The sequence below is a fragment of the Dermatophagoides farinae genome, chromosome 5 (genome assembly GCF_024713945.1).
Source record: "Dermatophagoides farinae isolate YC_2012a chromosome 5, ASM2471394v1, whole genome shotgun sequence".
Classification (NCBI taxonomy): Eukaryota; Metazoa; Arthropoda; class Arachnida; order Sarcoptiformes; family Pyroglyphidae; genus Dermatophagoides; species Dermatophagoides farinae.
The window spans coordinates 5026388-5053548 of record NC_134681.1 but is presented as its reverse complement, the minus strand read 5'-3'; the positions used below and the strand labels follow the sequence as shown (position 1 = coordinate 5053548).

Genomic DNA, 27161 nt, shown 5'->3' with positions numbered 1-27161 from the left:
ATAAATTAACAAAGACACAGACACAAATACAGACATAGGAGAAAAAAAAACACCACCAAACAAGATGAAACAATAAACACTCCTTGAATTTTATGTTTATTTTTTTCTGCTTTGTTTTATTTATTTGTTTCTTTTTTTTTCTTCTTTCTTTAACTAAAAATAAATTCATTTCTCATAAAAAAAGGAAGTTATCAACAACAACAACAACAACAAAAATGACACGGCTATGATGATGATGATAGAATTATCATTTTCATTAGAAAATGGCACGCAATTCATCATGAAGAAAACAATTGTCAACGATGAATATATAATCGTACATATATTTCATCTTCATCACCTGTAAAATGAAGATTGATTCAATTTATATGAATATATAAAAATCATCGATTTTCATATATACATGACACATGTATACGATATATGAAATAATAATCGAAATGCGGAAAAAGAATTTCATACAAATTCACATCCATTATGTCTGATTGTTTCATGTGTCTGTCTGTCTACGAGTGTGTGTGTGTGTGTATGTGCAATTATAACAAAGATTTTTCGAATAACTAATATTGACTCAAACAGACAAAAAAAATTCCATGATGATAATAATAATGATGATGATGATGATGATAACTATTTAGTATTAATTTTTTTTTGTTCATTTGATTTGATGTATGTTGTGGTTTAGAAAAAAAAATCTTTCAATGTATCTAGCTAATTGACTAGGTTAGTGATGATGATAATGATGATAAATAATAGTTCCATAATGTTAGCAGACACACACACACACACACACTGACATACTGTCTTACATAAATGATGATGATGATGATTGGGTCACCAACATTGGGCGTTGGTTCGTCCTTTATCATACATTCATTCATTTTGCTACCTGGGTTTTTTTTTCTTCATTAATACAAAATTCATAACATGACATATCCATCCATCCATCCATCCATTTTTGTTGTTGTTGTTGTTGTTGAATAATTATATAGCCACACATCAAATAAATGTGTGACAAATAAATTTTTATAAAGAAAAAGAGAAAAAATTTGTCATCACTCACTCACTCACTCACTCACTCACGAACAACAATAATTACAAATTGAGATTTAGAATTGAGATTTATGACTGTTTGACGATAATGTTTTAGCAATTAATCATATACATATAGAGAATAGAGATATATAACATACATGTGAACAGACCCTTCTTAGCTTTAAAAAAAAAAAATAGAAAAATCAATGGCCATTCCCATGTGTTTCTTGATGAATGATTACACTATAGTCTTTTGTTGTTGTTGTTGTTGATGATGATGATGATTAATCCGTTTATATTAAATGGACATGTACATTTTCATTCAACTCATTTTGAGATTTATAAGAAATCATCATCATCATTATTATTGTTTCCATATAAAATTGATTCAATTTTTTTTCGTTCCATTTCAAATCAGTGATAAATTGATCGATTCATTTAAAATTCATTTGCAGCAACGCACAAACACACACACACAACTAATACCGTCTGCATGTTAACAATCAAATTTAAACATCAAAATCAATGTTTTAAATTTGAATTTTTCAATAAATCGTCGAAAATTCAAATAAAAAATTTGAAAAATTAATCTCTCCTTTCTCTTTCTTATGATGATGATGATCAATTTAAAATGATTGATTATGATGACTCAATAAAAACTGATCAATCTTCGTTTTTTTCCTAGGTGTGCACAATAATTTTCGATTGATCATCAATTGATAAATCAGCAGCAATTTCATTTTTTTTAAGAAGAAATCAATGAGACAAATTGAGCCATAATCTTATCTTGTTTATGAACAATTTTAACTTGAAAAACAATGAGTAAGTTTGAAAGAAAAACAATAAAATCAATGAATCATCTTCATCGATTAATCCTCATACATTCCATAATGATTGGTTATTATTTTGATCAATAAATTTTTGCTATTGTTATTACGTAATTTAGCCATTTGATTTGATCAATGAATGAATGAATGTGAAACACACCTTTGAAATCATATCGTTTTCAATGGATCAAATTAGAAATGAAAAGTTAGATAAGTAAAATATATGCAAATCATCGATGGTCCATTCATTCATTCAGTTCAACATTGATCTATTACTTTGATTAAAAAAAAAACCAATGATGATAAGTTGAGTAGATATATATATTTTTTTTCTCATTCAAATGAAATTGAACAAAAAGACAAGTCATATATGAAAAAAATCAAACTACTACTGATTGACAAATCATAGAATGTGTCCATTTCGGTTTTATTGCACTTATTCATTCATTCATTCATTCATTCAAAAAAAAAAAAAAAAAAAACATTAATCCATTTGTTTTGAATGCCAATTCTAAATAGATAATAATCAATCGATCAACAGGAATGAATTTTATCATAAAATTTTTATTTTTTATCTAAAAATATTAAAATTAATAGGCATAGGCATCAAATTTCTTTTTGTGATGATTGACGAATCGGTAATACATACATATACAACATACTACTAATACATTCAAATGGGCATTTTTTTTTTTTTTTTTTGTTCAATTTCATCATCATTGAAAATACAAACATGGACAAAATTAAAGTCAATTTTTTTCAAGTTTAAGACAATTAATTCCTATTTACACACACACACACACACACACACACACATGAGTGTATCAATAGTTATAATTGATCAAAAGCTGTCGATTTTTGATTTGTATTGATTTTTTTTTTCTTGTTTGCTTGCCATGGATTTATTCATTTATTAATCACGCAATCATGTTATAAATATTTTTTTTTTTGAATTAACACCATGGTAACAAACAGATGAAAAAAAAAATAGATTTCTAATGAATAATGAAACAGTCCAATGCGAATTCGAATTGCATTTTTTTCCCCCCCATTGGTGTAGAAAAGAATTTGAGAGGGGGCAAATAGAAAATCCTTGGAAAAAAATTGAACATTTTTTTTTATTTGTGATTACAGATGGAAAATGAATCTAATAAATCGAATGAAAATTGATCACTATTTACTGAGAGATTGTATTAGTATTCATTCAATTGTCGGTTGAAATTTTTGAAATTTTTATTTTCGAATCTTTCTCCATCATCATCATCATCTGGTAAATGATTTTTTTTGTTGAGAAGAAAAAGACCGATACCTTACAAACTCTCAATCCATTTATAATTATAGCTTGTATAATTAATGGTCAAAAAAAAATGAGAATTCACTGTTGAAATGAGATCGACCACCGCCTTAAATCAAGTTTTTTTTTCTGTTGAATTTTTTTTTGTTCAATTTCTATTAACTTTGGGGGTTCCAGGAACAGCACTGCTGCTAATGGTTTCAAAAGAATGAGTAAATCAGAAATTACAAGATTCGATTGATTGGTATGTGATATTTTAATTGGACAAAAAAAATGAAATATTTGTTTTCATTGATCAAATATCGATAGGGCAGTGGAAAAAAAAAGAAATATTCAATAAACGAAATGATTATGAAATCGGCTAAGGTGAAACAAAAAAAATCTGTAACAGATTTATCGAATTGGTCAAAGACAGAAGACAACACAATGATTGATTTCGAAATTTATCTATTCGAAAATCCATTCAAAAATGATTGTCAATTAAAACCAATGATGATGATGATGATTTGTTTGTGGCTGTATATACAAAACGACCAATAGACAATAGGCGACAAAAATGTTTTGACAACCTAACTACAAAATTGGAAACAATAAAAACAGACAAACACAAAAGAAAAAATTTCATAAATATAGATTCCTGTTTTGTTTATTAGTTCAAACAAAAATAACAGGTAAAATCAGATATGAAAGATGAAAAAGAGAGAGAGAGAGAGAGAAAATCGTTGATCAATACAGTTTTCTTTTCTTTTATATCGCCATTGTCAATTGATTAGCTATATTGTCATTTTTTTTTTGTATTCACCAAGTGCAAATTGTGGTTGTTTTTGGAAGGCGTTGTTGATATAGTTTGAATCAAAATCTTCAAGTTTGTGTGTGTGTGTGTGGATATTGCATGTTTACATATATTTGAATGCACAACAACAATGATACAATCATCCATCAATCAAAATTGTACCAATAAGGATAAGGATATTTATAAATGTGGAAATGAATGATTTAACAAACAATTCATTACAATTCATTAATTCAATCATCCAAACAAAGGATCCCATACGAATTTCCATGCATTCAATGTCATTGATTAATATTACCACCATCACCACAGCCACCACAACAACGTTAATTGTCGAGAAAAGAATGGGGAAAAAAACACCCTGAAATTAATTTTTTTTGTTTATTATTAATTCGTTCAGGAAAAAAATCATTGATCATAATTCGTGGGAATCAATCAATATGATTGTTAAGTTTTAATTTGAATTCCGTTTTTGTTGTTTTGTGTTCATTGTTCATTTGTTATCAGGTCAACAACAAAATAAAAACAACCACACATTGACCAATGGCCCAAAAATTTTACCTGTAGGGAAATTTAAAGAAAAAAAAAATTGTAGGAAGAGAAATGAAAAAAATTCTTTTGAATTTCCACACCCCCTTGCTCACACACACACACAAGATACGACAAATGACAACGCTTGAATGCCACCACCATTATTATTATTATCATTAGTCAAATGATAAATTTATTATCCGTTGTTTTCGTTTTTTTTTCAATTTACTACAAAATCAAACGGGTCAAACTAATTACCGAATAACAACAACAACAACAGCAAAAATATACAGTTCAGAGAATCATTCATTCATTATTGAATTGATTATTGGAAAAAACTTATTGAACAACAAAATATTCTTAAATATGATAATCATTTTTCACCATGCGCTCAATGATTATCAGGATAATTGTTTTTTTTTCATTCTCAAATTTTGACAAGAAAAAAAAATTTCTTTACCTATGCGGTTTTTTTTTGATCAAAGATTAAAACCAAAAGATTGTAAAGATTTTCTTTTCTCTACTGTTGTTGTTTCGTTGAAAAATGTGATTATAATCTAATCGTGTCTATATGTTGATGATGACGATGATAATGGCGAATCTTTTAGATTCTTTTTATTCGCTATATTACACCATTTAAAATGTGATAAAAATCATTCATTTAACGAAAAAAAAGATATATCAAAGACAACGAATCATATACACACACACACACACACACTTGACTGTGTTTTGTACGTTGATAAAAAAAAACAACAACAACAAAATATACAGTACATATTGTATTGTTATTCTATAATTTTTGAATTGAAAAGTAATTAAAGTGTTAAAGATCCATTTACCTTGCAGTAGGAAGTAAATTCACTAACATCCACAATGACTTTGAAAATGAATCAAACTGTATTGTTGTTGTTGTTGTTGTCGTTTTTTTTAATGCTGATATAAAATCTGACCTGTGTTCATCATCATCATCATCATCATCATCATCATTATCATTATCATCACTATAATCATATTATCATTATTTGACACCTTTATTTTCACTGTTGTGACTGAATGAATAACATACACATACACACACAGTCACAAAAAGTCATTGTCTCTATTTTAAATCATCACTTATCATTATTATCATATGGCTTTGAAATGCGAAACATAAAAATTAACAAAAAAAAAACACATACACATATCATGATTATCATCAATGAAATAATGATAAATCATTGAGCAAAAAAATAAAAAATAAAACGACGATGATGATATTGATAATGAAAAGATTAATTGAAATTAATTTCATAATTATCCATCCATAATCGCAGAACAGAAAAAAATGGATGATAAGCAATATATAATATGAATATAATCCAAATGACATGGTTTAACTGGTTACATTTTTTTACATTAATTTTCTATGCACAATATAATCAAAAATGTTTTTTTTTCTTTTGAAAAAAATTGTATGATCTTCAGATATTAATAATCTAAATCGATCGAGGATTTGACCATCAAATTTCATGTGCACTTAAATTGAATTTTTTTTTTTTTCGTTTTGTTTGTTTTGTTTATTTTGTTTTGTTTTGTTTTGCGTTGACATTTAATGAATGTGTATATATACATGTTTACGATACAAAATGTGCTAACCATTGATTGATTGGTGTAGAAAAAAAAATAATAAACAAACAAACAAGATGGGCGTGTTTTTCTGTTGTTGTTGTTGTTTTTGTTGTTGTTGTCATGATCATTGATTCATTTAAAATCAATGATCATGTTTGTTTTTTTTTGTTTCATTTTAAATTCATGTTAATGATGATACAAATATAAAACATTCCAATGATTTTAGCTAATAATTATTGGTTTGTAAAAAGAATCTTGTTTTTGTTCCAGATGAAAATTTTGATCACTGATTGATTGATTGATTGATTAAAATGCCTATTTTGTTTGTTTGTTTATTATCAAGGATTGTATCAAAACAAAATAATTTTTATCAACTCTATACGATAGTGACATGTTATGACATGACATTGATCTTGATTATTATGAAAGTAAATGGCCAAATCCTTTAAATGAGATTAATGAAAAAAATTTTTTCTTTTGATTTTTCTCTTCATTCCCCATCCCACACGCACGCACGCACACACACACACACACACACACACACAAATTCCATAACTTTTTTTTAAACTGAAAAATACAATTTCACGTGATTCAACAGACAAAAATTTTAATAAACTTTAAGTGGAAATTGAAAAGAAAAAATCAGATCAAAAATGGAAAGTTTTATTTATTTTTTTGTTGAAAAAACCCATTAATAATGATAAATTTAAAGTGTTCATGATGATGATATTTATCAGGAGAAAACAAAAACGGCAATTCGAAAATGCAACAATCTCCACACACGTTTTAATTTGAAATGGTCCATTTTTATCTCTATGAAATAATGGAAATGATGATAAAATGGTCATGATAAATTCAAATATAATAATTTTTACTACGTTAATCACAATTTGATATAATAATAATGATAATTAATTTGATAAATTCACCTCCATTCAAGTTATTCATCATGTATGTATATACGACCTATACGATTTTTTTTTGTTTGTTTTCGTTAGTTTTTTTTTCTCTCGTCATCCTGACACTGATCAACTGTCAATCATCGTCAGCATCATTTTTTTTTTTTTTTTTTGGAACAAAATTTTGTCATATTTTCTTTTTTTTTATCTGAAAATTTCCGAAATTTTTGAGAAAAAAAATTCAAAAATTTTGTTTTAAACAGGTTGCTTGTTCATTATCATGATGATGACGATGATAAGTGCTGAAAATTTGTTGACAAATTTTTTTTTTTATAAAATGTCAACACAATAGCAACAATGGCCTTTGTGTTAATATTTTGATAAAATGATTTTTTTTTGTCATACAACTGGATTAGTAATTTATTCTTAATCGCGTAGGCGCGTGTGCGTGTGTATTTGTGTGTGCAGGTGTATGCATCTTTCACACTTTAGAATGATTTGTTTTGAATAACAACGAAAAAAAAATCCAATTTTATTTATGCAACAAGTTGGCGAACAACAATAATTGGTTTTTTATATGCAATTTTCGTTTTTTTTTCTCTCTGAATATAAACACCAACAAAAAAAAAGAATAAAGGTTAGCAACAACAAAAAAAAGGTTTTCATATTCAAAAAAAAAAACAACACCATTTGAAATGTTAAGCAAAATAAGAAAAAAAAATTCGATTCACAAATCTATCTAATGCACACACACACACACACTTGGAAATTTTGATTTGATTGAATGAATGAATTAGTGTCACTAAAATGTCACTGATTCATATATAATGTGTGTGTGTGTGTGTGTGTGTGTGTGAGTGTCAGATCAGAAATTGAAATTTTTCAATAACAACAACAAAAACGACGATATATTAAACGGCAATTTTCATCATCATCATCATCAATTCTACATTCGATTGTGATTAAACTTTTTCTTTTTCTTAATCTTGGCTTGTGAATCTTGTGTTTTGTTGTTGTTGTTGTTGTTGCAGTTGTTGTTGTTGTTGTCAATCCACATTATCATTATTACATAAATTACCTTAATGAAATGATGGCGACAAACAATGTTGAAAATGTTGAAAAGTTAACAAAAAAAAAAAATACAGACAAGATATCAGAAATATATGGGAGGAGATCATGAAACGAAACGATACGAAAAAATATTCAATTGTTTCGATTCATTCACTAACAATCATCACAATCACAAGGAGACTAGATTTTTGTTTTTGTTTTTCATTTGCATATTTTTTGTTTTTTGTTTTTTTGTTTTTGTTTTTGTTTTTGTTTCAATTCAAATCAATTGGTTGACAATAATAATAATAATAATGATCGAATTGTTTTGTTTCAACTAACAATTTTACAACAACAACAACAAGTGATGACAGTTGAAAAATTGTTGAAAATTTAAGAAAAAAAAAGAAAGAAAAAAATGGATCAACGATCTTGTTAAAAATGTTTGAAAGACCAAAAAGTAGTGTGGGAACCATACTTCAAATTTTTTTTGTTTTGTTTTGTTTTTTGTGACAATAAGAAAAAAAGAAGGTGAAGGTTATTGGAAATCCATCGATCGATCCTGAAGAGGGAACAAAAAAAGGAAAGGAAAGGGGTGGAGGGGACAAAAAACCAAAAAAAAAAAAAAATGATTCCACAATCTAAATGATTCAAAAAAAAATGAACGTAATTTTTTTTTCTTCTTCTTCTTTTCTTAACAATGTGTTTTGTTCGTGTATTCACATAATAATAACAATAGTTTGAATGATATCGAGTTCAAACACGTGGTAACAATTTTCATTTTCATTGTAATTTATATAATAATAATAATAATATAATATATAAAACGACGCATATACACACGAATTGAATCGACAATGTTTTTTTTTCATTTTTTTTACAATGATGATGATGATGATGATTTAAGTAAAACGAAAATGAAAATATAAACCGTATATATATACATACATTTATATGTGTGCGTGTGTTTTGCGGTTTTCCTCTTTAACGTTTTAGATTTTTTTTTCCATTTGTATGAGCACGATTATATTGTTTTAAACAAAAAAAAAAAATAAATTCACATCTCATCATCATTTATCATTTGTGTTGGTCATCATGATCATCATCATCATGTTCATCACACACACACACACACCAAAAAACAAAAAAACAAAACATGAACAATCAAACTATCCATATAATCCATATAATGTTTGTATTTCTTTTGTTTTTTTTTTGTTTTTTTTCTGTACATTATTGGAGATATGATCTTTGTTGTTGTGTTATTTTTTTTCTATTGCTCTCCAGGCACGTGTGTTTTGCATCTTTCTTACATTTCAAATGCTTGTGGATTGGAGAATTTATTTTTTTTTGCTCGTGAAATTCATTTTGTTTGTTGTTCTGATTCGAAATAAATTATTTGTGGTTACCATTTAACCACACACACACACACACACACACACATATATATATATTATTATTTTTCAAAAAAAACATGAAAAATATTAAATATTTGAAACACAATCATCATGTGATTGAAAATGAAGAAAAAAAATTTATTTTCACGATTAAAGCTAGAAAAAAAAACTGAATTTGGATTGTATCATCATCATCATCATCTTCTTCTTCTCTAGCAATTATTATTATTATATTTAAATGGATCAATCATCAATCAATGGTAGTGATTAATGATGATGTTGTTGTTATGGTATTCATTTCTTGCAACATAATTTCTTTTGATTGATATGGGTGAAATTAAGAGGGAAAAAAATAAAAATTGCATCAAACAAAACTAAAAAAAAATTGAAATTAAAATGAAATTGATTCAAGTGCTTGACAGAAATTGAAATAAAAAATAAAAAACATTATTGTGACGATTCATATATTCATCCATTTTGTATCAAAAAAGACACAAAATCAGGATAGACGATCACATTGCTCTAAATCAATCAATCGATCAAATAATCAATCACAGAAATGATTTAAAATTGGCTGTCAATTGGCTGTTTATGGCCGATAACATGGGTTTGTCTGTTTCTTGTTCACTTTTTATGCAATAAGTAAAAAAATGTTATTTTTTTTTGTAGTAACAAATTCAATGTGAATTTTTCTTCTTACAAATACAAATACACACACACACACACACACACACACACACACACACACACACACACACACACACACACACACACACACACACACACACACACACACACACACACACACACACACACACACACACACACACACACACACACACACACACACACACACACACACACACACACACACACACACACACACACACACACAGATTTGGCATTCAAATATTTCCCCCCCCCCCAATTGGATTAATATAACACCAAAAACGAAAAATAGATGAATAAATGAATGAAAATCACGCCATTTATAGTGATGGTGGTGGTGAAGGAGACGAAAAAAAAAATTTCCAATTTGACAGTTAATCATCAAATCGATTATCAACTAAATATGCCATGGTCATTATCACCATCATCACCATCATCACCATCATCAACAACAACAACAACGACAATAGTTGCTTGCTAGCCAACAGCTAGATAATCAACTTAATCACTAAAAATAATATTGAAAAATAATGTTTATGTTAATCTTAATAACCGGGAGAAAAACGGTCAATGTTTTTTTTTTGTTGCAGCATTTTAATCTAATCAAATGTCAGTGTAGGAATTCATTAGGAATTCACACAAAGAGAGAATTTTTTTTTTCAATGTCAAGATTTTGATATTTTTTTTCTCCCCAAATCTGTCTATGCAAATGAGTATCTCAATGTAATAATAACTGTGTGTATGAATGAAAATTTCAATCAACAACAGAAACAAAAAAAAATCTAGACATTCCAAACTTTTTTTTTCCTATTTTATCATTCAATCATCATGTAATTCATATATTTGATCACATGATCATGATTATTTTATTTTTTTTTTTTTTCGTTTCAACGATGAATATAAAATCCATTTTCTAATCATGGACACAAAAAACAACGGTAACAACAACAACAACAACAACAAAAATTCATTCAGGGCGAGGCAATTGTCTAATAATGATAAAATTGAGAGTGAAAATACGACAAACAAAAAAAAATAACGCAAATCAAATAAATTCCAAAAATAGCTACATACATACATACATACATACATTTCATTTATATGGTATACAACAGAACAACAACAACAAAACACACATGCATAGGTCGTCTGCCATCATCACAAATGTCACATACGCCCGAAAAAAACCTTGATAAAACCAACAAAACAAAACAAAAAAAAAACAAAATTAAACTGAATAATGAAAAAAAAAGAAAATTTATTCAATAGATTGGTAATCATTTTAGAATTTGTTCAATATAATGAGATGATTTTGCAATTTCGAAAATGAAACAACATCATCATCATCATCATGGACACAATATTGTGTCCATTGTAATTACGATGATCATCGATTATGGAAAAAGGAAAAAAAACAATTTTTTTCGAACATACAACAATCGATTCATATTAATCACAATTAATCCAGATTCGTATTTTTTTTTTGGCTTATCATTATTATGTTTCTTAGACTCTTTTTTTTATTCAATAAAAATAATGGTGATACAGATGTCCATATAGAGTCTATATCATTGTGTATCCATTGACGAAATATGGCCACATAGAATATATGATGGCAAACAACAACAAAAAAAAATCCTGAAATGATGAAAATCAATCATTCATTGAACAATGGCCAACAACAACAACAAAAATTCCAATGATCAAATAATAATCAATTCCAAATGTTTTAATCCACTGACATTGATTTCGAAATATTTTGTATATTAATAGGACACAGTTGATTCATTTTTTTTCATTTTATTTATTTAATTTGTCAATTAATTTACATTTTTTTTTTTAATAAAAGAAAGAAAAAGAAATTAGAGTTCCAGAATTCTGGATATGGCCGTAAGGTGGCTGCAGTTGTTCCTCATTTATCATTTGGCTGATTCGTTGTATGTATGTGTTGTACTCATCATAATCATCATCACATGGATGCCTTACAATATCAACAAGTGGTAAGTTTTGATTTCATATACCTATTCACGTATATATAGATGATTTGTATTATTAAAAATCAAACTTTGTTATTATTGATTTTGTATGTTTAATATGTAGATGAAAATAATGGCCGACAATCGACATGATCGATTTGTCGATCATTCACGTACAGATGATCTATTATATTGGTTCCAAAAACAGCAAACATTTTTAACTGAATGTGGTGCTACACATGTCGGTGTTACCGGTGATGATGATATATTCGTTATACGTGATTTATATTCTTGTATCGATATCTATGGCCGACAACAGATTGATGAATGGTCAACAACAAATTTGACAAATAGTAATAACAATAATGATTATGACCATCGTTTACCTATTCAATCGATACCAATTGTTCGACAGATAAAAGTGATTACATATCGCTATGTTGGACCAAAATCGATTCGTCATTCATCGTTATCATATTTAGCTTTATTAATCGAGAAGAAACAGATCATTCGCCGAAGACAAATTCTAATTTATCCAAATTTTCCAGCCAAAAATGTTTCAATTATGGCTAATTATGAACATTTTAGACCTGCTGGTATTTCTCGTGATATCGAAATGGATATCGATTCTATCGAAGCTAATATTATAATCGAAGATAAAGAATATTCTGATTTACGTACCATTGCTTGCTGTCCTAATGATGGCCATATTGCCATTGGATTGGCCAATGAACCGATGATTTTGATCTATGAGCTTATTATTGTTGATCAATGTCGATCCATCATAGATTTCATACGAATCAAACGTATTCGAATTTCATTTATAGCCGATATTATTAGATTTAACTCAGGTTATTGTGCCTATATGTCTAATGATCATGTTCAAATCATTCGAATTACAGAATTTAATAAACAATCAAAACATGAAAATTCAATTGTCGACAAAAAAATTGTTTACAATAATCTTATGGTAAAACCCGGTCAACATGAAATATATGGACCAATGACACCAAAGGCATGTCCATTCAAGATTTACAATGATAATGATTTGAATGATGAATCAATCGATGCGGGAAATGGCCACGTGTTTTGTCGAACACTAAATCCGGCCATATCGTTTGATTCAATTCCATTAAATCGTCCAATACATCATTCATCAACATTGATTGATGTCAAAAATTATTCGAACCACAACAAGAATTCACAATATCTTAGCTATCAGATTGAAATGGAAAACATCGATAATGACATTATTATTGTTTACATTTTATGGAATGATCATTTATGGGCTTATGCAATTTATTTGAAACGAGATCCAATGCGTTTGATTCCAATATCAAGCCGTAGTTTAAATGGACGATTTGTTAATTGTTTCGCTGTCAACATACGACATGATGTCATCTATGTGTTGGGCAATGATGGCCTATCTATCTATGCTAGTCATGTACATAATTTCCTTACGAAATTTCGATCGGATACAGTTCCATCTATCAAACGAATGTTTTTAATTGGTAAAAATCAATTTTTTGGTGCACAATCAATCATCCAGGGCATGGCATTCGTATTGTTGGCTTGTATGCCAAGTACCGGTGTATCGACCATATATCTATTGGATAAACCAAACATACGTTCATTACATGATTATTGTCGACATTCAATTCGACAAATTAATAGTGACCATGATCAGTCCGAAGATGTTATCATTCCATTAAAAATATTGGCCGAAATTTGTTGGAATCCAATTACGACCAAAACACGACCATATGATCGAAATTTACTTGATCGATTAATCGGACAAACAATTCGACGAATTATATCCACCATCAAAAGTGATGATATTGTTATTTTACGTCGAAAAGTTTTGGCTCGATTATTCAATTTATTGGCCGATTCTGCTTATAATGCATTGATTAGTTTGTATGTCGATGAATATTTTGATAGTTTTATCACATATGACGATGATCAGATTGTCATTGAAAAAACTGGCAACAAATTGCCAATTCTTGATCCTAAAATTGTAATCATAGATGATCAATGTTTTCGTTACTTTCCAGCTATATCTACAACAATGTTGATTGATATTGAAAACGATACATTACCAATGCAGACAAATGAATTGAATCCAAATGATCGTATATATCAGTTTTATTATTATTTATTTGGCTTACTACGATTTAGTCTACAATTTTCATCATCATCATCATCATCATCATCATCTGGAAATGATTTGAATTATTGTAAGCAATTATTTGCCGAATTACGATATGAAATTGAGCAACAATTTTTATGATGATTAAAAAATGTGAAACAATCATACTGAAACAGCATCGCCCCCTGACGAGCCAGTTGTTGGTTATTTTGAAAAAAAATTGATCAATATTGTCCTTGACGATATATCATCAAATGTTGATGAATAAAAATGTTAATGAAGCAGAAAAAAAAGAACGACGTCAATACATTTTATCAACATGCTCACAAGTGTGATGAATTGAAAACCAATCTTTCTAGTCTTTTTTTTTTATTGAAAAAAACAATTTTCAACACGTTTTTCTTAATTTGATTTTTTTCCAAATTTTTTTCTATTCATTTTGAAAATTTTAATAATAAATTAAAAATTCAAAAAATGTCCCCTAAATGTGTCCATGCTGCAGTTGGTGCATCAATATTAAATTGTAATTTCATACGAATACGTGAAGAACTGCGTGAATTGATTGATGCTGGTATCGATTTTGTACATCTGGATGTTATGGATGGTAATTTTGTTGATGACATTACATTTGGTCCATCGTTTGTGCTCAATTTGATACGTGATTTTCCGTAAGAATCTTAGTTATTATTATTATTGAATTTTGATTTTTTTTAAAGAATTAAATCTGATGATGAATTGTTGTTCTTGTTTATAGTGAAATTACATTCGAAGTACATATGATGGTTGAACATCCAATGAAATTTATTAAACCAATGGCATTGGCTGGTGTTAGCCGTTATATATTCCATTATGAAGTGACCAAAAATAATTGTCCAGAATATAAATACAGTGTTGAAGAAATAATCGAATCAATACGTGCATCAAATATGAATGTTGCATTGGCTATCAATCCAGAAACACCGGTACAAGTAGTTGAACCATTTCTTTGTTTAGTTGATTCCATTTTGATTATGACAGTACAACCTGGTCTTGGTGGACAAAAATTTATGGCCAATATGATGCATAAAGTTGAACATTTGCGTTCATTAAAACAATCAAAAATGATCGATATTGAATTGGATGGTGGTGTTTCTTCGGCCAATACTGATATTTGTGGAAAAGCCGGCGCCAATCAAATTGTATGTGGTTCAGCATTGTTACGATCAACAAAAAAACATGAAGATGTACTTAAAATGCGTAGTGATTTATATTCAACAAGTGATTAACTATATTCAAATTGAAATGAAAAAAAACCAACTTTCCAAGCTTTTCCATAAATTTTATTTTATTTTATTTACATTTACATTTATTTCCAATTTTATATCAATGTTTACTCAAAAATTTTATGTCCTAAAATAAAGAATATATTCGTAGTTCAAAGCAGAATGAATATACAAATTTCCGGATGTTGTTGTTTGACTTTTTTTTTGTTTTAGTCAAATAAGAAAAAAAACATTTATAATCAGAAAAATATTTTCAAATTGAATAATAATCAAATGTTGCCAATTAAATTTTGATAACAACAAAAAAAATGTATATGAAAAGAAAAATTTTAAAAATCCTAATTCAATGAAAATGGAAATAAAATATTCATGATGATGATGGAAGCAAACGGAATTCCTCTTTTAGTTTCCAATATTTGTCAACACTTCTTTTTCGTTCATTCTGTATGGAACAATCTGATTCTATGGTAGCCATATTTATTAACAATTCACGGAAAGAGGCTGATTGATTGTTACGAATTCGTGGACGAAATTCTTCTACAATAGTATCGGTGGAAACACGACCATTATGATCACGTAGAAATTGATAAAGATCCATTGCCAATGTTTTATATTCATCGAATTGATTCGGCAATGGCAAATTATTTGAAACATTTTGACCGATAAATTTGTTGGCTCTTTCCTGTAAAATATTGTTACTACTTAAATTTTTTTCTTGATTCGATGATAGTGTTTTCAATCTAGGTTTAATTAAACTTGATAATCTATTATTGCTGGATGTTGTTGATAGTGATGATGATGATGATGACGAATGCTGACTAAAAATCTGTTGTTTAAGATTTTCGATTGCCTGTTTAGCTAGTTCTTTGGCTTCTTTTTCTATGAGTGAATGGTCTGGAATTGGATTATATTCAATTCGGTCATGTTGAAGAACACTTTCGACTGATCGTCCAAAAATTTTACTTAGAATATAATCTTCATTTTTATTCGATTTTTTTATCGAATCTGAATTTTTAACTGTTGTTTCGTTGTAATTTTCCTTTTTTACCAGATACTTTATTTGATGTCCTTCGAAATTAGCAGAATTGGATTGTTGTTTCTTTTTTTCGCTCAATATTTTCACCTTAACACCATTAGGACGATTATCGATTACATATTGAATATCTGTTGATTTATTTTGAGACAATGATTCATTGGGATTTTCCAATGAAGAATCCACTTTACTATGACTTGATGATTGTGACAATGATTCAACAGCATTTGAACTGGATGAACAAGAATTTTTTTCAAATTGTTTCTGACAAATCTTTTTCACCTGTTCACGTAGTTCTCGTCGCCGTTCTTCAGAAATTTCAATCTTCACATTTGACCAATCGATAAGTTTTGTTTTATTTCGATTACCGTTATCTGAATTATCATAAGTTTTCTTTGGTATTTTTGGCAGTTTTTTGCCCGGAGATTTTTCATTTGTTGATGATGACGATTGTTTCCGAAGTTCATCGAATTTCTTATGATTATTCTTTCGATTTAATTTGACTTTTGAATCATAGAAATAAAGACCAGTTTCACTACAGTCACTTAATGTAAACAATTCACGCATATTGTTCATTTTTACAAATTTTTGATGTTTAGGATCACGAAGAATTCGATTACTTAGATATTGTTTGAATATTTGCCGATGATAGATTTTTTCTTCCACTGTACCTGATGTCATCAAACGATAGATAATAACATCACGCCGTTGACCAATACGCCAGCAACGTTCACGAGCCTGTATATCGGTACATGGATTCCAATCCGGATCAAATATAATGACACGATTGGCACCGGTTAATGAAACGCCAACACCACCAACTCGTGTAGTCAATAGAAACACGAATTTCGTTTCATCTTCATTAAATGATTTAATCAAACTTTGTCTCATATTAATCGAGGTTGTACCATCCATACGGAAGTAACTGTATTTTTTCTTAATCACCCAACGTTCCAACAAATTCAACATTTGTCTACCCTGAGTGAACATGAGAACTTTTTGATCTTGTTTGTGCCTATCAAAACGTATAATTAACAATATTATTATCAACGATGATCAATTAGAAATGTCACTTACCATAGTTTAAGCAAAGCATTTACTACAACCATTTTACTAGACATTTTGAAAAAATCTTTGTCAAATTTACCATCTGGATTACATTCTTTTGAAAACAAATATGGATGATTACAGATTTTACGTATATTGACTAATGCCTTAAAGATTGAAGCTTTTTGCATGTCAATTCGAGCAAATGCTTCTGAATTGATATAATCTTGATAATACTGTTTTTGAATATCGGTCAATTTACAGAACAAAACTTGTTCATTTTTCGGTGGCAATGAAAGATTATTTTTGATTTCATCTTTCGTTCGTCTAAGTAGATATGGTTTGATTAAATCACGTAAAACCACCGAACAATTGAAACTATCTTGAATTTCTTGTTCTGTTGCATGGCTATAACCACCTTTTTTGATGGCCATACCCAAACTTTTCATAAATGAATCTAATGAACCAAGTTTATTAGGAAATACAAAATTCATCAATGACCATAATTCTGTGAGATCATTTTGAATGGGTGTACCGGACAATATTAATCGATGACAGGTTTCAAACTGCATTTAGAAAAAAAAATCATATTTAATAAAATAAAATTGATATCTTTTTCATGTCAAACTTACAAGTTTACAGCATTGAGTAACTTGTGCAATTGGATTTCGTATTTTATGGCCTTCATCCAGTATAACATAATGCCAATTTTTCGGTACCAAATACTTTTGAAAACACACAAGTGATTTGTACGATGTAATCAATATGCCATTCGTTTGGATTATATCATTCACCAATTTAGTACGGCTTTTACCTTTATAAGAACCACTTTGATGTAAAACAGCAACACGAAAAGGTGGCCACCATTTATGAAATTCATTAACCCATTGATACATAACCGTAGCTGGACATACAAGCAATACGGGTCCAAGATATTTATAACATTCACTTACTTCGTATGATTTAGAGAATGATAATGAAATAAGAAATGAAATTACTTCAACAGTTTTGCCTAGGCCCATTTCATCACCAAGTATTCCGCCACATAGTTTAATATGCAAATCACACATCCATTTAACTGCATCATGTTGATATTCATATAAACGTTCCCAAACACGTTTTGGTATAGAAAAATCTTCATTAATCCTATGCAATTCTTCATCGTTATCGTTAGATGATTCATCATCATTGGATTGTAATCGGCTTGTTTCATATGCCGCAATACGTTCACGATAAATTGTAATATCACCATCATCACGAATACGATTTCGTCGTACATTATCGATAGCTTTTGAATCGTCAATTTTTTCACATTTTTTTCTCGAAATTTCGATATTACAATTATCGGGAGCCTCTAAAAATCTATCTACATCATCATCAAAATAATCGTTTAAATCATCAACATATGATGGACCATCATCAGGAGTAAATTCATCATCATCATCATCTAATGGTTCAATACCAGAAGTTGAAGCATCTTCTTGACTACATTCATCTTGTTCACTAAGTTCAACGATTGATTGTTTTTCATCTGAATTATCGTCAACATCATTTTGTGAATGTTGTTTTTCAGAAAATTCATCAACATTCTTTTCTATTTGATCGACAAATTTTTCTTCATAAACTGAATGTTGATAGGATACAATACCGAGTGCTTCTAGTTCAGATTTTTCTCCACTGAAAGCCAAACCAATTGTCTTATCTTTGGATTTTGGAATAAGTGTCTTGTCCAGATTGATTTGAACACGGCCATCATCGGATTCGTTGTGCTTACGTTTTTTTGTCGTTTGTAAGCTAATATCATTGATGTCATCATCTGAAGAATCTAAATTAATAACTTTATTCGCACTAAATTCATCATCATCATCATCATCGGGATTAATCATGTTTAGTTGAGCAAGAAAAAAAAACAAACAATAAAAGCCCGATGTGGACACACGCAAACAAACAGCTGTTGCCTTTTTGGATCCAGAATCCGAAGATACGAGCGCCATCTTTTGGCTAACAAAAAAAATCTTCAATTTAAATCGAGGAAATCGAGGATCCTTATATAATATATGGATGAGAAAATTTTCTTACATTGAATAAGAATATGTGTGTGACTTATGATTTTAAATATAAAAATCGATAAAATTTTTGTTTTCAAATATGCAAGAAATGAGAATGAAAAAATTATGAAAAACTTTCGTTCAATCAATATATCTGGAACAGTTTGAACAAAATGAATGAAACACCACACACACAAACACACACACACACCCACTCGATATATATCGACAGCCACAAGATGTGTTTTGACCTGTTTTTTTTCGATATTCATAATTTTTTTTTCACTTTTTTTTTGTTATTATTGTCGTCGTCGTCGTCGTGTCTAAATTAAGTGTGTTGTCCACAGTGAAAAAAATATAAAACTTGTTGCTTTTTGTTTCTCTTTGTTAACAAATTAGTCATCGATCATGTAAATTGAACGTTGATCATATGAATTATTGTCAGTGCGCCTGTGTGTTGATATGGCTACAAATATATAAAAGACATTGCTCGATTAACCATGCCGCGATTGGTCTTGATATGATTGCTCTCGTCTTCTCTCTCTTTTCTTGATCTAAAATATTGTTTGTGCTTTGTAAATTCATTTTTATTATCATTATCATTTTTCTTCTACAATAAATTATCTTTATTATTATTTCTATATCGATTGTGATTGTGCATCTGTTCATCAAATAAACAACAGGTTATGGGTCCTTCATGTCATTCAGCTGCACCGAAAATCACTGTGCTTAACGATTCATCGTTTCAACGCTGGAATGTCGAAATTGAATCAGCTCTTCGGAGTCTCGATCTATGGAAATACGTTGAAGAAAAGTATGACGATAAAAGCCAAGATAAAGAAATGTATGCGGCCAAAAATTTACTGTACAGTTCCTTGGATGATGATAATCATGACAGAATTATCGGTTGCAAAACAGCAAAAGAAATTTATCAAACATTGAAATCGTATCATCAAGGATCGTCATCGGCGGAACTCGACAATTTGATGCTGAAGTTTTATTCGATTACGTGGTCTGATTGTGCCAAAGATACTTTTCGGAAAATACGGTCGGTTGCCTCAGAATTGCTTACCAAGGGCAAGGAATTGACGGATGGTGAAAAATGTTCAAAAGTATTGTCCATTCTTCCGCCAAAGTTTGAATCAATAAAGAATAGTATCGAAGCTATACGCTTGAGTTCTGGCACACGTATGACATTCAATCAGCTGGAACAATTTGTCACCGGGTCCATGACGGCTAAAGCTGGTGAAAAGAGAGAGAGCGAAGTCAAGAAAGAGCCCGAGACCAAGAATCTGTTGGCCATGGCTAGACGGAAGAAAAATTTCCGGTGTTTCAAATGTCACAAAGAAGGACATATTCGCAAGAATTGTCCGTTGTTAAAAGATTCGAATGAGTCGAATGATTCAAAGCCGAAGGTGACATTGATGGCCTTGTCAAAAGCTGGTATAGCGGATAGACCGAAAGTGATGCCGAAACCATCGTACGACGACGACTACCAATCCTGTGAAATATTTGCCGATGGTGGTGCTAGTGTGCATACGTTTAATGATCGGAAATATTTTACTGATATCGAACCATATAATGGGGGTGAAATCGCATCTCCTGGTGGCATCAGCCAAGCGTCCGGTATTGGGTCAGTCGAAGTGGAACTTCATGATGGCGAAAATTGGACGACTGTTGAATTAACGAATTCGTTATTGATTGAAACATCGCCAATGAACATGATATCACTGGGTCAATTATCGAAACATCGAAATATACATTTTGGCGGTGATTTTAATTGTACGGTTATTTATCGAGATGGCAAACCATTGATTTATGCTGATCGTTCACAGAAATATACAAATGTGTACGAGGTCCGTGCCAGAATACCGAAGAAACGAGTAATCATGATGGCTGTTGGTGAAAGTTTGGCCGTGTGGCACGAAAGATATAATCATGTTGATGCCAGAACAATTTTATCGATGGCGAACAAATCGTTGGTTGGTGGACTACCGACAAAGTTGAACAATGACATGGGATTTTGTAAATCGTGTTGTAATGGCAAATTGATTGAATCATGTCATCCATCGGTATTGAACAAAAAGCACGTTAAGGCTGGTGAATATATCCATATGGATATTGGCGGATATGTCAAAGAAATGTCAATCCATCATAATCGATACTTTTTGCTGTGTGTGGACGATTTTTCGGGCTATCTTAAGACGTTCTTCATGAAGGAGAGATCCGAAGTGTTGGCCAAATTTAAGCGTCTGCTGAACGAGGTACGCCTAGAAACTGGTAACGAGGTACGATGTCTACGTAGTGATCGTGGTACGGAATTCACATCAAATCAGTTTAAAAATCTGGTTGAAGACAATGGTATCGTTCATCAGTTTGCTACCGTCGGAACACCACAACAAAATGGTAAGGCCGAACGTAACATTCGTACGTTGGTAGAACATGCTGTTGCCGCTCTTACTGGTAAAAATCTACCCCACCGGCTTTGGGACGAGGCGATAAACCAAACAGCATATACGCAAAATCGATTATTGAATTCAAAAGGGGTGGTTCCCTACACATTATGGTTTGGCCGGAAACCAAATGTATCGCATCTTCGAATTTTCGGATCAGTCGGTGAAATGTTGATCAAAAATGATAACAAGTTTGATGGTCGCTCGAAGCCCGTGGTGTTGGTTGGCTATGATGGTGAATCCATAAACCGATGCTACGATCGTAAGGCTGGACAAATAGAGCTGTCATCGACGATAAAATGGCAAGAGACACCAAGCTCGAAAGCTGTAAGCCCTATCTTAATGATAGAACCGACTAATCTTTCTGTTCCAGGGACATCGGAGAAATCTGATAAACCTGATGATAATCCAATTACCGACATTGATGATGATCCTGATGACATTAACCAAACAGGGGAGATAAATGATAAGCCCCGTGGCCGACCTATTGGTTCGAAAAATAAGCAACATGTATTGGATCCTGACAAATTAGTGTCATTACGACCACGTAAAATTCTTGGGTTAGCGGCGGCTGGTTCAGCGCCAAATTCATTCAACGACGCAAGAAATTGTGTCGAAGCTAACAAATGGAAAGAATCGATGGAGTCAGAATACCAGGCGCTTATTGACAATGATACGTGGGACCTTGTACCTCGACCGGAAAATAAGACTGTCATTTCTGTAAAATGGTTGTATCGTATAAAGGACGATGGTCGATATAAATCTCGGCTCGTAGCTCGTGGTTTCGAAGCTGATGATGATGATTTATGGAACAACTATGCTCCTGTGGTTAATACTGATACGACTCGACTAGTCTTTTCAATTATCGCTACTTATGATATGGATATAATCCAATTTGATGTTTCGACCGCCTTCCTGAATGGTTTTATTGACCATGATGTGTATATCGAACAACCTCATGGTTTCAACGATGGAAGCGATAATGTTTGTAAATTAAAACGTGGCTTGTATGGCTTGAAAGAGAGCCCCAAAGCATGGAACAAACGTTTTGACGAAATCATAACGAAATATGGACTTACACCATCGAAATTTGATCCCTGTTTATATTATAAACATATTGGCGAAATTTTTACAATCGTAATTTTATATGTCGACGATGGAATCATATGTTCGACCGATTTCAATGAATCAACAAAAATATTTAATTATTTGAATCGATATTTCAAGGTGAACCGAGTGGATACTGAAATTTATGTTGGTATTCAATACCAAAGAGATCGACAAAATCGGCAAATCCATTTATCTCAACCTAAGTATTCATTGGCGAAGTTAAAGGCATTTGGAATGGAAAATTCCCATGTTGTTCGATCACCAGGATCCACCGATGATCTGTATGTGGAATCACCTGAAAATAATGACTATCCATACCGACAAGCTATTGGAAGTCTATTGTATTTGTCAACCAAAACGCGACCCGATCTATGTTTTATTGTGTCATTGCTGGCTCGGTTTGTGGTCAAACCGTTAGATGTACATGTGAAAGCTGTTAAACGAATCTTTCGGTATCTTGCTGGCACACAGAATTTTGGTATACGTTTGGGCGCCAATAATCCTATGATGTTAAGTGCATTTTCCGATGCTGACTTGGCTGGTCGCAAAATTGATCGAAAAACAACATCCGGATATGTGGTGATGGTAAATGGACCGATACTGTGGCGCACCAAAACACAAAAAATGGTGGTGGATAACACGTCTGAGGCTGAATTTATCGCCTGTAGTATGTGTTCAAAAGAAGTTCGCTCCGTCATGAATATTCTACACGAACTTCAAATCGACATTGAACGACCGACCATTTACGTTGATAATCAATCAGCTATTGTACAGTTGAATCAATTAGCATTTCCTTCGAAATTGAAACATATCGACATAAAGTATCACATAGTCAGACAATTGGTACGTGATAATATCATTGATGTTTCTTGGATCGACACAACGAAACAATTGGCTGATTGGTTAACCAAAGTCCTATTGCCCGAAAAACATGAACGAATGATAAAACTGTGGAATATGATTGACATATCGATGACAGGGGAGTGTTAACAAATTAGTCATCGATCATGTAAATTGAACGTTGATCATATGAATTATTGTCAGTGCGCCTGTGTGTTGATATGGCTACAAATATATAAAAGACATTGCTCGATTAACCATGCCGCGATTGGTCTTGATATGATTGCTCTCGTCTTCTCTCTCTTTTCTTGATCTAAAATATTGTTTGTGCTTTGTAAATTCATTTTTATTATCATTATCATTTTTCTTCTACAATAAATTATCTTTATTATTATTTCTATATCGATTGTGATTGTGCATCTGTTCATCAAATAAACAACACTCTTTGTAATTTCGAAACTTTTTTTTTTTTTTTTTAATTGTCTGTGTTTCATGTGTGATCATCATCATCGTCATCATTATTGTTATTGTTTTTTTTTAGAAAAAAAACGGTACGATTGGTCTCCAAAAATCTGTATGTCACAATCACACAAAGATTCAACTATTAATTGAATGATATAATTCCTAAACACAATGAAGCTATTAAAGATGAATGTCAATCTCATTCGAAAAAAAAACACAAATTGAATTTCAATGTTTCACAGATAGAATGTAATAATAATAATAACCTCAATTAATTTTACTCTTGTTCTGTTTGTATATTGAATTTTGGCCAGTGTTCATCATCATCATCATCATCATCATCATCATTATCGCCATTATTATTATTGTTTTATTAATTTTTTTTTCGTTAAATTTCTCAAAAAAAAAAAAAATTTCGATTATAAAAAAATAATCAATTTTATGCCTGAACGCTTGTCAATTTCTAATATTATCCTATTTCAACCCAAACAAGTTGGTTATGATTGATTCGTAAAATTAGTGATGAACTGAAATCTATAGAGATGTTAAAGAACAAATTCAGAGCTATGTTTAAAAATTCTGTCAATCTTGACAGCCAAATTTAACGATATTTAAATGCATTGTCAAAACTAAGATAATGGTTACAGGCAAGGATTTCAATTGTGTTATTATGGGATTCATCGTGTTGGTTGAATCACTATATATCTAAATGAGATAATTTTTCGTTTGTATTGGAAAAAAAAGCTAAATGATTGTGATTGATAATAATAATATTGATGATGGTTTGATTTTTGCTAAGATCGTTGATCATTGATGAATGAATGAATGAATGAATGAATGATGATGATGATGAAAAACTTTTTTGGCCATGACAATGTCTAATATTGTCAATAAGTCATTTGGTACCGTGCGTTACTTGGATCCAATTCAAACAAAAAATAAAATAAAAACAACTTTAACAACAATAATACAACACAAGACAAAAACAATAAAAACTCAAATGGATCGATCAATCAATCAATCAATCAATAGATCATTCATTCATTCATTCATTCAATCGGAATTGATCAATTTATTAGACTTTGGTCCTTTTTGTACATATATAGGTATATATTGTTGAAATCGATCCACTCTTTTCTTTTCTCATTTCAATGACGTCAATAGCCATCAATGAAAAAGAAAAAGAAAAAGAAAAATTTAGCGACAGTTTTACAGTCGGCTGATTTCAACAATTTTTGCCCATATTAATTCATTGTTGTTGTTGTTGTTGTTGATGATGATGATGATGATGATGATGATGACTATGGCAAAAAAAAGAAGAAAAATGTGTCTTTATTGGCTGCTTGACAAACGAATCGCATCGACAAAGAATAATCGGAATAAAACAAACAAATTACATCATTATGCACAAACACAGACACAGACACAGATAGATTCGGTTATGAAGAAGGTAATGATGATATAACAATGTAATCGCCCATTTATTTGAATAAAATTCATAGCCAAAAAAAAAAACAAAGAAATAAATTAATTCGCCAATCATTCTGTGATTTTTCTAAATGATTATCATTTTGACATGTTGATGTTGTTGTTGTTATTGTTTTCCCAAAAAATGATAAAGATATATTATCTTAAACTTGGCAATCGATATTTGAATTTATTTTTCCCCACTCTTGAATTATATTTGTTTATAAAACTGATTCTACATCGATTAAAATTCACCATATCTGACATTTGGCAATGTCATTTTAGTGATTTTTGAATAATTTTTTTTTTATATTTCTTTTCTGTTTGATGCTGTAATATTATTCAACATTTTTGATCAATTGATTGATTGATTGATTGAAAATGTTTGACTTTCGTAATTATATGGTTAAAACATCAAGCAATCAAATCGAAAACAATAGCAATGTATTTAGATGGGAAAGAAATTATCCAAAAAAAAAAAGATAAAGGGTTTCACCCTTGAATCAATATATTATTCAAACGAACAATGGATAAAAGATGCGACAATAAAAAACAAAAAATTTTTTTTTTTGATAATTTCATTGAAAAACATTTTTCAACGACAACAACAACAACTACTCATATTACATCAATGTCGTATTAAATATTTCAATATGGTCAATGGTCAATAAATATAGCTTAAAGCAAACTCTCACTTATCGTTTTGTGGACAAAATCCTTGAAACATGGCTCGAATACATACACACACACAGAGAGAGAATATGCATATGATTTATTAACAGGATCCAATACATCTATTGATGGATTGAATAAAAGAAACATTTATCTATGAAATAGCTTTTCATGTTAATTCTCCTTGTTTTTTTTGTTGTTGTTTTTCTATCGTCTAAATTGGTATAATTATTAGCATTTTTCTAGATGAAATAAATCAAATGTTTCTATTTTTAGTCAAATCATCATTGTCATTGTCAGGATTTTTTTCCTTTTTTTTGTTCGATTATCATCGGGTAATTATCGAACATTATTAACAACAGTGAATGAAAAAAAATACCCGTATATGATTCCTGTTGGAAAAAAAATGGAAAATTAATTTTGTTTTTGTTGTTGTTGTTGTTGTCACCAAGCGAAAAAAAATTGTTTTTTTCTGGTTATTATAATTAACAATTGGGATCACATATCTATCCATCCATCCATCCATCAGTCGG

The 27161-nt window shown here is 30.2% G+C and overlaps 4 protein-coding genes across 4 annotated transcripts; 3 read left to right on the top strand and 1 right to left on the bottom strand.

Moving 5' to 3' along the window:
• The first annotated feature begins 11132 nt into the window (after positions 1-11132).
• LOC124499384 (uncharacterized) lies at positions 11133-14712 on the top strand. The gene is made up of 2 exons (XM_047063283.2): positions 11133-12109; positions 12210-14712. Exons 1-2 carry the CDS (start codon positions 12053-12055, stop codon positions 14373-14375), a joined length of 2223 nt encoding a protein of 740 aa, XP_046919239.1. The 5' UTR covers positions 11133-12052; the 3' UTR covers positions 14376-14712.
• On the top strand, positions 14488-15653 carry Rpe (ribulose-phosphate 3-epimerase). The gene is made up of 2 exons (XM_047063284.2): positions 14488-14902; positions 14989-15653. Exons 1-2 carry the CDS (start codon positions 14709-14711, stop codon positions 15497-15499), a joined length of 705 nt encoding a protein of 234 aa, XP_046919240.1. The 5' UTR covers positions 14488-14708; the 3' UTR covers positions 15500-15653.
• LOC124499659 (DNA excision repair protein ERCC-6-like) lies at positions 15538-19504 on the bottom strand. Its single transcript, XM_047063598.2, has 3 exons — positions 18209-19504; positions 17607-18142; positions 15538-17544 (listed from the first exon to the last, which is right to left on the bottom strand). The coding sequence occupies exons 1-3, from the start codon at positions 19460-19462 to the stop codon at positions 15864-15866; spliced, it is 3471 nt and encodes a 1156-aa protein (XP_046919554.2). The 5' UTR covers positions 19463-19504; the 3' UTR covers positions 15538-15863.
• Positions 19505-20026: 522 nt separating this feature from the next.
• Positions 20027-24427, top strand: LOC142597555 (uncharacterized). The gene is made up of 2 exons (XM_075731488.1): positions 20027-21661; positions 22301-24427. Exons 1-2 carry the CDS (start codon positions 20311-20313, stop codon positions 24175-24177), a joined length of 3228 nt encoding a protein of 1075 aa, XP_075587603.1. The 5' UTR covers positions 20027-20310; the 3' UTR covers positions 24178-24427.
• The last annotated feature ends 2734 nt before the right edge of the window (positions 24428-27161 follow it).

Bases quoted from the DNA above. Each gene is read 5' to 3' on its own strand.
- LOC124499384 (XM_047063283.2), top strand. From the start codon at position 12,053: ATGTGTTGTACTCATCATAATCATCATCACATGGATGCCTTACAATAT. The intron at 12,110-12,209 runs GTAAGTTTTGAT...TTTAATATGTAG, and splicing joins CCTTACAATATCAACAAGTG to ATGAAAATAATGGCCGACAA.
- Rpe (XM_047063284.2), top strand. From the start codon at position 14,709: ATGTCCCCTAAATGTGTCCATGCTGCAGTTGGTGCATCAATATTAAAT. The intron at 14,903-14,988 runs GTAAGAATCTTA...TCTTGTTTATAG, and splicing joins AATTTGATACGTGATTTTCC to TGAAATTACATTCGAAGTAC.
- LOC124499659 (XM_047063598.2), bottom strand. From the start codon at position 19,462: ATGATTAATCCCGATGATGATGATGATGATGAATTTAGTGCGAATAAA. The intron at 18,143-18,208 runs GTAAGTTTGACA...TTCTAAATGCAG, and splicing joins TTACTCAATGCTGTAAACTT to TTTGAAACCTGTCATCGATT. The intron at 17,545-17,606 runs GTAAGTGACATT...ACGTTTTGATAG, and splicing joins AATGCTTTGCTTAAACTATG to GCACAAACAAGATCAAAAAG.
- LOC142597555 (XM_075731488.1), top strand. From the start codon at position 20,311: ATGGGTCCTTCATGTCATTCAGCTGCACCGAAAATCACTGTGCTTAAC. The intron at 21,662-22,300 runs GTAATGGCAAAT...CCGTGGTGTTGG, and splicing joins GGGATTTTGTAAATCGTGTT to TTGGCTATGATGGTGAATCC.